General features: G+C 47.4%; 1 protein-coding gene and 1 long non-coding RNA gene across 2 annotated transcripts in view; one reads left to right on the top strand and one right to left on the bottom strand.

Annotated features, from left to right (window-relative positions):
• The window catches only part of LOC134949114 (uncharacterized), a 29,882-nt gene extending 26,014 nt beyond the window's left edge, over positions 1-3,868 (bottom strand). Inside the window, exon 1 of the long non-coding RNA XR_010183102.1 lies at positions 3,645-3,868. This is a non-coding gene — a long non-coding RNA (uncharacterized LOC134949114). The remainder of the gene's footprint in view (positions 1-3,644) is intronic.
• Positions 3,614-16,311, top strand: part of LOC134949112 (interleukin-13 receptor subunit alpha-1-like) — a 144,500-nt gene continuing 131,802 nt past the window's right edge. Inside the window, exon 1 of the mRNA XM_063937503.1 lies at positions 3,614-3,785. Coding sequence (XP_063793573.1) covers positions 3,713-3,785 — 73 coding nt within the window. The 5' untranslated portion in view covers positions 3,614-3,712. The remainder of the gene's footprint in view (positions 3,786-16,311) is intronic.

The raw sequence follows: 16,311 nt of genomic DNA, 5'->3' as shown, positions 1-16,311 counted from the left end.
AACTGCCGAGCGATCTGTCCTGTCTGTTCACACTGAATTTTATGCCCCTTCTCCGAACACTCAGGACTGATTATAGCAGATGGTACCTCAAACCACTCTCTTGGCTGGGGAGGGTGAATGTTGTGAAGATGAATACTCTCCCTAAGCTACTCTACAAACTTCAGGCTCTCCCCATACGGATCCCAGACTCCTGGTTCAAGTCCATCCAACTCTTGATACAACAATTTATCTGGTCTCGGAAACGGCCTAGAATTAGCCGGTCCACTATGATTCGCTCCACCCGATGTGGTGGCTTCCAGTTACCTGATATCAGAGGCTATTATTGGGCAATTTTGCTTAATAGGGTTCTGGATTGGAAGAGGAGTCGGGACACAAAGCAGTGGGTGGCTCTGGAGGGGCTTTATATGCAACAATTCCCAGAGATTTTCCCTTGGCTCCCTACCCTGCCCAAGCCTCCCTCCCCTCACCCAACTGTCACAGCGACCCTCTCCTTCTGGAAAAAAGCGCGCCGCTGGCCCTTCCTCTCTTCCGACTTCGGCCCGTTGACCTCTTTTCTAGCCAACCCCGACTTTCTACCCGGCTTAACACCCTCCCACTTTCGTGATTGGGCCCTTGAAGGTCTCTTTAGGGTGGGCCAGCTGGCGACCTCCTCAGCAGTTAGACAGTTTTTCGGAAGTGCGATCTAAATGGGAAATCCCACAACATGATTTCTGGAAATATCTACAGCTTAGACATTTTCTGCACTCCAAACACAGATATCTCCAAGCCTCTCGGGAACTAACACAGTTTGAGAGGTTGTGCGTCTCTACATGCACCCCCCAGCACACTGTTTCCGCACTTTACAAATTATTACAGAGCCCCGGTGCTCAGACGCCCCCACCCTTCCAGTTAGCCTGGGAGAGGGATCTCGGGATTCAGCTAACAGACAAAGACTGGCGGATGATATTCCTCAAATCCCATAAAAGTTCAGTATGTATACAAGTTAGGGAGACCCAATATAAACTTTTAATGAGATGGTACAGACACCCCTCTCTCCTACACTTCATGTATCCTGGAGTGACAGACAGATGTTGGAGATGTCTTAATGCCACTGGTTCCCTAATGCATATCTGGTGGAACTGCCCCCTACTCCGACCATTCTGGGTTGATGTCATCTCTATTTCTCAAGACATGCTCCATACCCCTATCCCTACTGACCCGGCCTTTTGGTTGCTTTCCCACTCTTCAATATCACTGGCTCAGCACAAAACATCATTACTCCGCCACCTGTCTAATGCAGCACGGGCAGTCATCCCCACTCTATGGAGATCTCCATCTCCGCCCACAAGGAAACTATGGTTCACTAGAATTAATTATTATATGAATATGGAGAACATCCTCCTGGTTTCCAGAGATAAACTCCTAGAGTTCATGACCACTTGGTTACCTTGGATAGAATATACGTCCTCCAAAGATTACAAAGACTACATTTGCGCCACCAAATGACTTAGCTCCGCAGTTCAGCGATTAAAGAGACTGCATTATTTATTTATTATTTATTTATTACCAGTTATTTATATAGCGCACACATATTCCGCAGCGCTTTACAGAGAATATTCGGTCATTCACATCAGTCCCTGCCCCAGTGGAGCTTACAATCTATATTCCCTATCACATGTACACGCACACACATTCATGCTAGGGTTAATTTTGTTGGGAGCCAATTAACCTACCAGTATATTTTTGGATTGTGGGAGGAAACCGGAGTACCCGGAGGAAACCCACGCAAGTACGGGGAGAATATACAAACTCCCCACAGTTAGGGCCATAGTGGGAATTGAACCCATGACCTCAGTGCTGTGAGGCAGTAATGCTAACCATTACACCATCCGTACTGCATTACACCTCCCCCTCAGTTCGAGGGCCCCCAGACTTGGTCACACTATGTTTTTCCTCTTTCCTTTCCTCCATTTCATACTTCGCTCTTTTCTATAACTTTTCTACTGTGTTACCTATGTTATCACGATTGCATTCACTGTATAGACAGATAGCGAGTGGGTATAACATTGACACTATAGAACAACCTACTATTGCCTGTACTTATACCGTCCGCCATTGTCTAAGGTGGTACGTTACCCTGCTCCTTATGGCTATATTGCAATTGACCTTAATTATATGTCTTGAAGCTCTTTTGTCTAGATGTGATGTAATCTTCATATTTTCCTGAATAAAAACAGATTATACAAAAAAAAACTGTGGGATGGGAAGATTAGGGTTAGGCACTAGGGGGAGTGTTAGGCTTTGGGATGGGAAGATTAGGGTTAGGCACTAGGGGGAGGTTAGGAGTAGACTGTGGGATGGGAGGATTAGTGTTAGGCACTTAGGGGATGTTAGGGTTAGGTTGTGGGATGGGAGAATTAAGGTTAGGCACTAGAGGGAGTGTTAGGCTTTGGGATGGGAAGATTATGGTTAGGCACTAGGAAAAGGTTAGGGCTAGACTGCGGGATGGGAGGTTTATGGTTAGGCACAAGGGGAGGTTAGAAGTAGGCTGTGGGACGGGAAGATTAGGGTTAGGCACTAGGGGGAGGTTATGTTAAACTGTGGGATGGTAAGATTATGGTAAGGCACTAGGGGTAGGTTAAGGTTAGTTTTCAAGACTGGAAGATTAGTGTTAGGCATAAGGAGGAGGTTAGAGTTAGGCTGTGGGACGGGAGGGTTAGTGTTAGGTCCCTAGGGGGAGGTTGGGGTTAGGCTGCAGAGGGGAGAATTAGGGTTAGAAAATAGGGAGGAGGGTTATGGTTGCGGAACGGGAAGATTAGGGTTAGGCCCTAGTAGGAGGTTAGGGTTAGTCTGCGGGACATGAAGATTAGGGTTAGGCACTAGGGGGAGGTTAAGGTTAGGGAGGGTTAGGCACTAGGGGGAGGTTACAGTTAAGCTGCGGGACGGCAAGATTATGGTTGGGCACTAGAGGGTTCGGGTGCTGTATGCCGCACTGGGGAGAGAGGCAGATGCAGTAAGGTGTACCATGATCAGTGTCGGACTGGAGCATGAAGGGCCAACCGGGGGTATGCAGTGGTAGGGGCCCATGATTAGATGTGTGGCCCGCCTCCAAAGGGGGTGTGGCCAGCCACCACAGAGGTTTGGCTAACCATTGTAGAGTACCTGGTCTGGACTCCTTGATCATTTATATAGTAATTAATGCTAGTGCATGCATGATAATGTGCCAGATTAATAACAGCAATGTATTGTAGAGAATACATCATAATCCTGTGCAGTATAAGGTAACATATGTATAATATATAATTCAAGTGCACAGTCTAGAACCTGATCCCTAGAGGAGGAGGGCCCCCCAGGCAGTGGGGCCTACCGGTGGTTTCCCCTGTACCCCTGTGGGCCAGTCCGAGCCTGACCATGATTCATATGTACCTTTATAAACAGGTCTCATCATCATAGCATTACAGTACTGCACTTTTGGCACCATCACCGGCACATGCTGTAGTAAATGAAGTGTCAGCGATGAGTCAGAGAAGCACTGATCTGTATACAATATATGGTACAGTACTACTATGTGGGAGGGGAAGGGGCTGACTCTGGGAGGGCGGCAGCAGGGAGCGGGGAGACTGCTGGCTGGGTCTCAGGAACGGGAGTGATAAGCGTCCTCCTACCTCTCCGGCGTGACTGACACAGGCTCCCGGGACAGCACTGCAGCAGGAGCACACAGCACGGCAGGGACATGGGGAGTACGGGCGGCCCGCGGGTCATCCTGGCTGTCTGCTTGGCACTGCATGTTCTCCTCGGGTGTACAGGTAATGAGTGTGATATGCAGCTAATAGCGATACAGTATATGTGTCTCCAGCCACCTTCCTGCTTGTGAGTTGCGCAGAGTTCCATGTGCAGCACTGGGGGTTACCCGGTCGCAAGTCTGACTGCTGTAATTACAGTACTCTCATGTATCTGCTCCTTTTACCCAGAGCAATGCATTGCTGAAGTGACAGGCGGATGCTGATATGTGATGTGTTCTGTAAGTGTTGTATCTGGATCAGTGATTGGACCTACTTGTTTTTCTTTTCTTTGTTTGTCTTCATTTAATCAGTGTCTGTATCTGCATTTCTATCAGTGGCTGTATTTGTGTCAGTGGCGGAATCTGTATCAGTGGATGCATCAGTGGCGGAATCTGTATCAGTGGATGCATCAGTGGCTGTTTCTGTATTTCTGTCAGTGGATGTATTGGTGTCAGTATATCTGTTTCAGTGGCTGTGACTGCATTTCTGTTAGTGGCAGATTCTGTCTCAGTGGATGCATCAGTGTCATTATCTGTCAGTGGCTTTATCTGTATAAGTTGCTGTATCTGTCATTGGTTGCATCAGTGGCTGTATCTGCGTCAGTGGCTGCATCAGTAGCAGTGTCAGTGGCTTTATCTGTATAAATTACTGTATCTGTGTCAATAGTTGCATCAGTGGCTGTATCTTCGTCGTTGGCTGCATCTGGATATAGATAGATAGATAGATAGATAGATATTGTACCGCGTACCCCATGTTCTGGCTTTTAACCCTGTAGTGACATAGTAAAATATATAAGAGCTGTATCAATACAGCTGATACAGTAGCTGGAAATATGAGAGCTGATTGCAGATAGAATGGTAGAAGAAAAGACAGGAAAGGGAGTACACACGTGGCGATGTGTGCTTAAATTCTAAGCAATCTGACCAGAAATGAAGCACATATCTCCCCGTGTGTATACCCATAGCGATGTGCATCCCGCGCGTGACTATAGGGCCCTACACACTGGTAAATAAAATGCACGATATGAACGTTCTCGTTCATATCGTGCAGGGTGTAGGCGCGGCCCCGTGCTCGTTCATCGTTGGTGCCCCATCGCTTATGAATGCAGGCCAATATGGACAAGATTGTCCATATTAGCATGCATTGCTATGGAGCCGGGTGACGGGGTCCCGGGACCCGTTTACTACAGCAGGGAGAGGCGCTGCGGAGACGATCTCATATCCTAGCGCCGCCGGCTCCGCCCCCCCTCCCCCCTTCCTCGCTGCTATGGCAACCCGCCTGGCATGTTGCCGGGTGTGGGAAGCCTGCAGCAGCTACTAATGTCGGATCCCATCCTGGAAGGACCCGTTTCCAATTCCCGGGTGGGATCCGGCATTGGCAGTGTGAAAGGGGTATGTTTTGATTCCTGTGACCGTCATGCATATGGAATTACTATTATGCTTTTCTTTGAAATGGTTTGAAAGGTTATCTCTAATCCTAAGTGGCCTCACTGTCCTCCCTACATACGGCAGGTGACATGGGCATTCTATAAGATATATGACCCCTTTGCTGTGGCAAGAACTATGTTCTTGTAATTTATATGATTCTTTAGTTTTGTTGAATTCAAAAGTACTGATCTTTTTTTTGTGTTGGTGTTATGTGTCTTGCAGTATTGACAGGTCCCACAGTAGAAGAATCCTTTGTTGACTTTTTGGCCTGTCAGAGTACTTTGTACCAATTCCTTTTTCTCTAAATGACTGTGTGATCATTTTGATTTCACATCTGGTGCTTTCCTATAAACCACTTTCGGTTTAGCAGGAAGAGTGTCTGGCAGGATCTCATTCTCTAAAAGGATGTGCCGGTGCTTGTAAATTATTTTTTTTAAGTTGTTTGTTGTTACTGCTAAATTGTGTCAGAAATATGTTTTTATATTCTTAATTGGATCTATCTTTATTCTTATAAGTTAAAAGGTTATCCCTTTATAATTTATAAGTCAATTGTAAGTCCCTTTCGAGATCTTCTTCTTTGTACCCTCTTCCTAGGAATTGCTGCTGTTTCATTTTTCCTGCCTGTATCTGGTAGTCTTCTACCTGCCTGTGAGCCAGATGCATCATCACTTGGAAAGTGATAAAATGGAGAGTGAAAAAGCAGCAGCCAATCAGCTCCTAACTGTCATTTTTCAAACACAGCCTGTCAGGACCTGATTGGCTGGCACGTTTTCTTTCTCCATTTTATCACTCTACAAGCGGTGATGCATCTAGCCCTGTATCTTTGAGATGAGATTCTCTTAACATAAATTTGTGATAAAATAAACAGCATTTATTTATACAATTTCTAGAGCGTTATACATTATTGTCTATTCAGCCGCAATTGCTTATTTCTGCTAACAATTTAAATTATATTGTTTTGATTCTTTGTGATTTGCATTAATGATGTAAAATAGTGGCTGAGTTAGACCAAATACAGTTTTGGTGAGGTCAAGAAATTTACCCATTGGCAACTCTGTGGCATTTCATACTGTTAAAGGTAAAGATGTGGTTAATAAGATATTTAGTACATATGGAGAAAACGACAGGTGTATCTATTTACAAAAGTTCACACTCTTATTATACAGTATAATGCTCAGGAGATAAGGTCATAATATTTACTGATACAGCTATTCATACCGACATTTCTGGTTCTTGTTTTTCTAGTGGTATTATATCACAAGTGGAGTTTGTTTCATCTTTTTGATGCTCACATTTCTAAGTTAATTGAGGATATATTGTTGTCAGATAACCTTACTGAAGCCTTCTATTAAAAATGCATCTACTAAGGTTATTTTCCCAGTAAGTCAATGGGCTATATGCAATTGCGGTCGAATTGCCGCAAATGTTGAAAAACGGGCATTTTCGACAAAAAAAAACTGTCTAATTGGATTCGACAATGCAATACAGTACTTTTCGTCAAAAAACCTGCCGTTTCAGATTCGACTTTTTGCAATTCAACATTTTTAAAATTCGACATGTCTGCAATGGTAAAAATGCGGCTTTTCGACAAAAGTATATTCAATTGTAGAATGTCGATACGACAACAGTGCTTTTCGACAGTCATTTTGTCAGTTTCAGTCCGCCTCATTTTGCTGGCTTGATCTAATAAAAAATGTAAAAAATTTTTTTTTTTAGTGTTTTTTTGATTGCTAATAGCATATCTATTTATATTAGAAGGGATTATCTACTTGGTTTGTCTATTTAGGAGCCACAAGTATTATTTAATATATATTTTTTTTTTTTTACATTTATTTTTATTTTATTTTAAATCCACATACAAGCAAACAAACCAGATATATCGGTACATGAGGAGTCAAATCCACGCAGGGGTTGACTGAGATGAATACATGGCATATATAATTCGGTAGTTAATCAGTACAACTGTTTATATATTTGTCTTAATCATGTCCTCCTGTATCCGGCTTAAAACAGTTATTAACTAACATTAAAAGAGGTGAAAAGAGAATAGGACAGAAAAAGGACAAGACAGAGAGACACATAGGGGGTAAGACATATGAGGGTCAAGTTCCTCTAGAGGGAACGTCCCAAATACAGTAAACCAGGTATCGCCTCGTTTATTATAAAGTGTGCCTAGATTATATCAATATCAGTTAGTTATCCTCAGATTGTGGGGAATGCAGGTTTGTCAAGTCTACGGGGGAAGTATCAACCATAGCCATCCCTTTCTTCTCTCGGAAGTTTTTCCACTTCAACCAAGAGCTCAGCACAGTGGACGATGAAGCTAAAGAATTCGCTCCAGCTGATTCAAACAGAAAATGTTTATGTGTGCTAGCGACTATGGCATGAATAGTGGGTAAATTTGACGTTTTCCAATGCTGTCCTATTGCAGCCTTGGTTGAAATAAGGACGTGGCCGGCGATATATCTATCACATGTTGAGAGGTCAGGTGATGTATGATGAAATAATGCAAACATAGGGTTCCTAGGTATCTCCCTCCCCAGTATCTCCCGAAGAAGGGCAAATACCTCAGTCCACAGAGGCCCCACAACTGGGCATTCCCAAAAGATATGTAATATGCTGCCAACCTGGCCACAGTTCCTCCAGCACATCCTAGAGGCCGATGGCCACATAATATGTAGCCTCTGCGGAGTGAAGTACGCCCTTTGACACAGTTTGAAAAACATTTCAGAGTGTTGAAGACACTTCGAGATTTTAAAGCATTTTGAAAAGATACAGTCCCATTCCTCCTCCCGCAGGTCAACTGAGAGATCTCTTTCCCATTTTAACTGCGAGGGAGTCTTTCCTTTTTTAGATAAGAGAATTATGTATTGATACCATTTAGATATCCCACCTCCATGTCCCGGGGTTGACAGTCTGAGACGAAGAGAAGCCGGGAGAGAAGTGGGAGCCCCCCCCTCCCTCCCGCAGGAGTGCAGCCAGTGTCTTATCTGTAGGTATTTAAAAAAGTCTTGCTTCTGAATTCCTGTTTGAGTTACCAACCTCGAGAAGGGCACCATAGCACCCTCCAGATATAGGTCTCCTAAGTGTTCGACCCCAGCCTTGATCCAAGCGTCCAAACCCAGATTGGGTATGAGACTGGCAATAGTTCTAGTCTGCAAATCCACTGAGGGGAGCAATATCATAGGATCTAGTGCCACTATCGTCTGCCAAGCTTTCAAAGTGCATCTAACCGATTCCCCTGGGCCCAACTGTTTAGGAATACCCTGAGAAGGCACCAAAAATAGGTCTCTCAAATCAGTTATTCCCAAAAAGGATCGCTCTATCACAACCCAAGGTTTGGGGCTGTGTATATTGAACCAATCTCGAGCCTGGCTAAGTAGGCAAGCGGAGTGATATGCTTCCAAGTTGGGGTAAGCCACTCCCCCCAGCGTCTTAGGCAGTACCAGAATGTGTCTAGCAACGCGTGGTCTAGACCCCTTCCAAATGTACTGGGAGAGAATCGTATTAACTCTAGCTAGTAGAGGCCTGGGGAGGCTACGTGGTATAGCTCTGAACAGATATATGAGCTTGGGGAGTAAGATCATTTTGGTTGCATTAATTCGACCTAGCCAGGATATTTCATGGAGGGACCACTCCTTTATTAGGTGTTCGAAGGCGGAGAAGAGGGGTAAATAGTTGCATTCGTATATATCCCTATCTAGTGAGAGGTGGACTCACAAATATTTAATGGATCTGACCTGCCAGGCGTATCTATATTGATCTTTAAGTCTAGTCACAGTTCGTGGTGGTATGTGGAGCGGGAGGGCTTCGGTTTTAGTTGTATTCAATTTATAATATGAAATTTTGGAATACCACTCTAGAATCGTGTGGAGTGCAGTTAGTGAAGTTTCTGGGTGTGTTAAACATAATAGAATGTCGTCAGCAAATAAGCTGATTTTATGAGTCATACCTCCTATCTTTGGGCCCGCTATCTTCGGATCAGATCTAATAAATTCAGCCAATGGTTCAATAGCTAAAGCAAAAATAAGAGGTGACAAGGGGCAGCCCTGTCTAGTTCCGTTAGTGATTTTAAAATTCTTTGATAAGCATCCATTAGCAAACACCCTTGCAGAGGGGGCAGAATATAGGGCGAAGATGGAGTCCAAAAACCTTCCAGTCAGCCCAAATTTGTTCAGGACAGCCCTCAGATATCTCCAGTGGAGTCTGTCGAATGCCTTTTCGGCGTCGAGTGAGATAATAAGAAGGGCCTTTTTATTCAAATCGCAGTGTTCTAATATATTGAACACCCTACGAGTATTATCCGGCGCCTGTCTTCCCGGGACAAATCCCACCTGATCAGGAGCTATAAGGACGGGGAGCAAGGGGGAAAGGCGGTTAGCTACCAACTTTGCGAAGAGCTTAATATCTGTGTTCAACAAAGCTATTGGACGGTAATTTTGCACCGCTGTGGGGGGCTTGCCTGGTTTTGGGATGGCGACCATCTGTGCCTCTAGCATTTCTCTGGGGAGCTCCCCCACGTCCGATGCTTTGTTGAAAACAGACAGTAGTAAAGGGGCTAGTTCGTTTTTATATGCTTTGTAAAAATTGGAGGGAAAGCCATCCGGGCCGGGGGCTTTGTCCCTCGGTAGCGCTGTGATAGCCTCATCTAGCTCATCCGCAGTCCAGGGAGAGCCCTGGGACTGGCAGGTCGCCGGATCCAACCCAGGGAGGGAAATCTCCTTCAGGAACGACTGGATGTCAGCCTCTCCGGGCTGAGGGGTATTAGGATCAGACCTTAAATTATAGAGTTGGGAGTAGTACTCTGCAAAGGTGTTTGCAATGTCATAAGGGTCAGATACCCTAGTACCTGTCGTAGAACATACATAATGTATCCTAGTTCTAGCTCGTCTGTTCTGCAGTTTCCTAGCCAGTAGGCGTCCCGCTTTATTGCCGAGAACATAGAACCTCTGATTCATTCTAGCGATGTTTCTCTGTACCTCTTTAAGTGAAAATAAGTTTACTTTTTCCCGGGCTGTTAATAGTAGTTTATAAGTGACTTTGTTTAAAGGGTCTGCTTTATGTAATAGCTCCAGTCTAGTAGCTTCTGTCTCTACAAACAGGCGTTCCTCCCGTTGTGAACGTTTAAGTCTGGCTGCGGTCTGAATGACCGAGCCTCGAATGACCGCTTTAAGGGAACACCAATTGTTAAATATAGAGGTGTCCTCTGATTTGTTGGTGTCGAGGTACGATTGTATACCTTTGCGAGTTGTAAGAAGCGCATCAGGGTTATTTAGAAAGAGTCTTCCCAATCTCCAGGGCCCTGGAGGGGTTCCACCCTTCCCCAACTCCCATTTTACTTCTATCGGAGAGTGATCAGACCAAGTCATGGGTAGGATTTTAGTTTCCCGAATGTTCCTTAGATTCTCCTTATGTGTTAAGGCGAGGTCTATCCTAGAGTATGTAGAGTGCACATGTGAATAGAAGGAGTAGTCCCGCTCTGTGGGGTGCTTGGTTCTCCATACATCGTACAAATCGAACTCTCCTAACACCTGTCGGAGGTTAGGCCCTCCTTCACGTGCACTCCGTTCACCCTTCCGAGTGCCTCTATTAAGGTTAGATCTGTCTTGTAAGGGGTCTACTACTAGATTGAAATCTCCCAATATCATGGTTGCTCCCTTATTATGCTTCTGTATCAGGGAGCAAAGTCTCCTGCAGAAACCAAGCTGCCCCGAATTAGGTGCATAGCATGACACTAATGTGACCAGTGTGTTTTCCAATTGTCCTATTAATATGAGGTATCTGCCCTCTGGGTCCTGTATTTGGGATTCAAGAGTAAACGAGCAATGCATGAAAAAGAGTATTGCCACCCCCGCTTTTTTTGTAGGGCCGTTTGCCATATAACAGATAGGGAACCGGTTGTCATAAAATTTTGGGGAATCCGCTTTCCTAAAGTGGGTTTCTTGAACCAGAACCACATTCGCTTTCATTCTATGAAAGGAGGACAATGCTACTTTACGTTTTTGAGGGGAGTTTAATCCCTTAACATTGAGTGAAACTAACCTGACCATATCCGGGACGTGAGATGAAGCTTCAACCGTAGATTCTGGTACCTAGGAACTATTCCCTGGGGAAGACAAGATACATGAGGGGGACAAACAGGGGAGGACAAGAGAGAAATGTAAAGGAGAAAAAGGAAACAGGTCCCATAGAGATATGGGGCCACAGTAAGGCGCCACAACTTCCAGCGCCTCACCATTTGGAAAGGGGGGTTGGTGGTCCACCCCCCCCCGCAACCTAACAATTGTCAATAATAAAACTTTATGTACTTACGCCCAAACGGCCCACCACACCCACAGCCGGGGAGTACTGGGCCATAGCAATCTGGAGAACATCACCGATTATTGAGAATTAGTACAAATATCTAAACGTGTATAGATTAGATGAGAGAGAAAACTAAAACATGTAGGTTACAAACATTATGTGTCTCATTCGTTAACTCACGGTCAGATGAATTAGATATCGTCCGTTAATAGTCAAACATACTAGCCGTGACCGTAGTCTGAGTGAGATAGTCTTTGTAGTTGAATCAGTGTTCTGAGGCTCCAATCCCGTCAGAGGTAGTAGTTATAGGTGAGGGTAAATAAACTGCCTCTACTTCTCAGCTATCGACCAGTCCTGCTGGATCCGATGATCAGGAGAACTGGAAGTGCGCTCTTCCCCCAAGTTCCATTTTCGTAGCAGCTTCATACCTTCATCTAGAGACGCAACTGCTATAGTTGAGCCTTCTTTGGAGATTAACAGGCGTGTAGGGAATCCCCATCTGTAGAGTATTCCTGCCTTCCGTAGAGCCGCAGTAAACGGTTGAAGAGAACGTCTTTTACTGAGGGTGTGCTGGGACAGGTCTCCGTATAATTGAAGGTTACCCATGGCATCCGCTGTATCAGAGGAGGGTCTAACCGCCTTAAGCAAAGCTTCCTTTATGTGATAAAAGTGGACCCTCATCAATACGTCCCTAGTCGCACCCTCTGGGGCACCTCGGGCCTTCGGGATTCTGTGTATACGATCTAGCAGGAGATCCGCGGAACTGGCAGAGGGCAGCAGTTTTTTGAAAATTTCCAGAGTGTAATCGTGAAGACTACTGTTCGAGACCGAGTCGGGGACCCCTCTGAGTTTCAAATTGTTCCTGCGCGAGCGGTCCTCCAAATCCGCCACTTTATCCCGCAGAGAGTTAACTTCGCCCTCCAAGGTGTCATGGGAGTCTATCAGTGTGTTATGGGAGCTAACTACTTCGCCCATCTTCGTTTCCAGGTGACCCGTCCTGTCACCCAGATCGTCAATAGAATTCTGGCAGGTTTTCAGCATTGATCTGAACTCAGATGTTACGTCGTCTTTGAACTGATGTAGTAAGAGTTTCATACTGCCCACTGTTAGCGCCTCACTGTCCTCGAGGTGTATCGCTGGGGGAGCTTCCCTGATAGGGGACTCAGAGATCGGGGGAGGAGGCCGCAAGACTTGAGGAGATGGGCCAACTGCCGCAGCCCCAGCCTCTGAAGGTTTGTTTCGGAGCGGAGACGGCTTAAAAAAGGGAACTTGTTTAATCTGCTTGGGGGGTTTCTGCTTCTTCGTAGGCATGGTTACAGATATCACAAAAATTGCGCAATTAGGTATCTGAGGAGAATCGGCCCCCTCACGGCAATAGGGTAACGGCCCGTGTGAGCATGTATCAGCAAAAACGGTTGCGGGGAGGTATTAGGAGATCATCTCGAGTGAAGATCACATTTCAGCGCAGCGCGGGCAAGGCCCTTGCTCCTGTATTCTCATCCTCTCGGCCTCCCACCCCTGTGCGAGGTCAAACAGGCGTGGATCCAGTCCCCCTGGGTCCAATATCTAGATGGTAGGGGTTAGTGGACGGATGTATCAGCTCCTGCAGCCTCAGGGAGGTCTCCGCTCAGTGTAGTGTAGACTAACTATTAGTGCACAGCGGCCAGGGATTTACTTTATTGGTGCTCAGCAGTGTTCTTCAGCAGTTGTTAGCCCTGGGGACCCTAGTCGCGTCCAGCGTCGACAATTCAGGGAGACCCAGGTATGAACTTAGAGCAGTGCCCACCTGCCGAGCCAGAGTGTATTAAAAGGGGTACAGAAGGCAGGCCACAGGGCAGGGCTGTAGGTGTGTTGCGCCTCTGTCCCTGACTGTGTTCCCCTGGTGTCTGTTTCAGGGCCGCTGGCGGCGGCCGTCAGCCGCTGATTTGTGCTGGCCTCAGTGAGGGGAGCTAAGCCCGGGGAGCAGCTCACCTTATCTACTGGTGTAAACACTCGGTCACGCGTCCCACTCGTCTCTCCGGGATTCCAAGGCCCCAAAATGGCGGCCGCCACCGGAGCCTCAGGCCCTCCGCTTCAGTGCCCAGTCAGTCACTCTTTTCCTCTTCACCGCAGTGCAGCCGGTCCCGGCTGCACGGAGAGTGTATCAGGTCTCAGGAGGCCCAGGCCGGGGTGCCCCGGCGATTCTTCCGGTGCGGGTGCTCCGTTCGGCCGCCCGCTGGAGGTTCCTAGGATGGCCGCCGGGTGCCCGCCGGCTTCGTCCACGCTGCGAGTCTCAAGGACCCCGTTGGGCTGTAATAAGCCGCCGACAGCCGGGAGATGCTCTAAGCCGCGGGCAGCGGTAGTGAGGGGAACGGAGTTCCGGAGGTTGTCCACGGCCCGAGCCGTGGGTCCCGGAACCGTCCCCGGCGTCCGGAGAGACTCGAGGCCCCGGCTTCCGTGCTCCCCGTAGGCCGCAACCCGCAGGAGCAGTAAAAACTGCTCCCCGATTCCGCGGCACTTCGGGGGGGTTCAGCAGGGGGTACAGAAGTAGCAGGGGGGTCTTGGGGCGGATGGGAGGATTTTGGAGAGCCCAGTAGATCTATTATGAGCTGCGTATCCAGGGAGCTCAGTGAGAACACAGCTTCTTCCTTCAGCTGCCAGACCACGCCCCCATTTAATATATTTTTTAAAAGAATACTTTTTTTTTTTTACTGACTAAAATAATATGGAGAGATCAGAGCATGTTTTTCAGTGGGAAGGGGTGAGAATGGGTTAAAAATCCTGAAAAAAAAATGCGTGGGGTCCCCCCTCCTAAGCATAACCAGCCTCGGGCTCTTTGAGCCGATCCTGGTTGTAAAAATACAGGGGGAAAAATGACATGGGATCCCCCGTATTTTAACAACCAGCACCGAGCTCTGCGTCCGGTCCTGGTGCCAAAAATACGGGGACAAAACACGTAGGGGTCCCCCGTATTTTTAACACCAGCACCGGGCTCCACTAGCGAGAGAGATAATGCCACAGCCGGGGGACACTTTTATACCGGTCCCTGCGGCCGTGGCATTAAATCCCCAACTAGTCACCCCTGGCCGGGGTACCCTGGAGGAGTGGGGACCCCTTAAATCAAGGGGTCCCCCCTCCAGCCACCCAAGGGCCAAGGGTGAAGCCCGAGGCTGTCCCCCCCACCCTAGGGCGGCGGATGGGAGGGTGATAGCCAAGTGTCAAAAAAAAGAATATTGTTCTTTGTAGCAGAACTACACGTTCCAGCAAGCCTCCCCCGCAAGCTGGTACTTGGAGAACCACAAGTACCAGCATGTGGGGGGCAAACGGGCCCTTTGGTACCTGTAGTTCTACTACAAAAAAATACCCAAATAAAAACAGTACACACACTGTGACAGTACAACTTTATTACATACATGCACACCGACATACACACATACTTACCTATGTTGACACGAGGCTCGGCCCCCTTGTCCACGTAGAATCCACGGGGTACCTGTAAATAAAATGATACAACAATCCAGTGTAGATCGGTCCTCTTCAGAGTTTGTAATCCACGTACTTGGCAAAATAAAAAAACGCAAAACACGGACCACGCACTGAAAGGGGTCCCATGTTTACACATGGGACCCCTTTCCCCGACTGCTGGGACCCCCTGTGACTGCTGTCAAAGAGGGTCCCTTCAGCCAATCGGGGAGCGCCACGTCGTGGCACTCTCCTGATTGGCTGTGCGCGTCTGAGCTCTCAGGTGGCGCACTCGAGATAATGGAGCGCCTATGCGCCGCCTGACAGCTCAGACGCGCACAGCCAATCAGGAGAGTGCCACGACGTGGTGCTCCCTGATTGATTGACAGTCACAGGGGGTCCCGGCAGTCAGGGAAAGGGGTCCTATGTGTAAACATGGGACCCCTTTCAGTGCGTGGTCCGTGTTTTGCGTTTTTTATTTTGTCAAGTACGTGGATTACAAACTCTGAAGAGGACCGATCTACCCCGGATTGTTGTGAGTATAATTTTATTTACAGGTTCCCCGTGGATTCTACGTGGACAAGGGGATCGAGCCTCGTGTCAACATAGGTAAGTATGTGTGTATGTCGGTGTGCATGTATGTAATAAAGTTATACTGTCACGGTGTGTGTGTGTGTGTACTGTTTTTATTTGGGATTTTTTTTGTAGTAGAACTACAGGTACCAGCGGGCCCGTTCCCCCCCCCCCCCCCTGCATGCTGGTACTTGTGGTTCTCCAAGTACCAGCTTGCGGGGTAGCTTGCTGGGACTTGTAGTTCTGCTACAAAAAACAATATTCTTTTTTTTGACACTTGGCTATCAGCCTCCCATCCGCCGCCCTTGGGTGGGGGGGACAGCCTCGGGCTTCACCCCTGGCCCTTGGGTGGCTGGAGGGGGGGGACCCCTTGATTTAAGGGGTCCCCACTCCTCCAGGGTACCCCGGGCAGGGGTGACTAGTTAGTGATTTAATGCCAGGGCCACAGGGACCGATATAAAAGTGTCCCCCGGCTGTGGCATTATCTCTCTGACTAGTGGAGCCCGGTGCTGGTGTGAAAAATACGGGGGACCCCTACGTGTTTTGTCCCCCGTATTTTTTGCACCAGGACGGGACGCAGAGCCTGGTGCTGGTTGTTAAAATACGGAGGATCCCATGTAATTTTTCCCCCCGTATTTTCACAACCAGGACCGGCTCAAAGAGCCCGAGGCTGGTTATGCTTAGGAGGGGGGACCCCACGCAATTTTTTTCAGGTTTTTTTAACACTTTTGTGCCGTCCATGAAGCCGAATCCAGGACGCACACTATCGTCAATTGGTCTGTTTTTCGACAGCGGGACTGTCGAAT

This window comes from Pseudophryne corroboree, chromosome 8, assembly GCF_028390025.1.
Source record: "Pseudophryne corroboree isolate aPseCor3 chromosome 8, aPseCor3.hap2, whole genome shotgun sequence".
NCBI classification, from domain to species: domain Eukaryota; kingdom Metazoa; phylum Chordata; class Amphibia; order Anura; family Myobatrachidae; genus Pseudophryne; species Pseudophryne corroboree.
The sequence above is the reverse complement of the archived record's forward strand: the minus strand, read 5'-3'. Positions and strand labels throughout refer to the sequence as shown.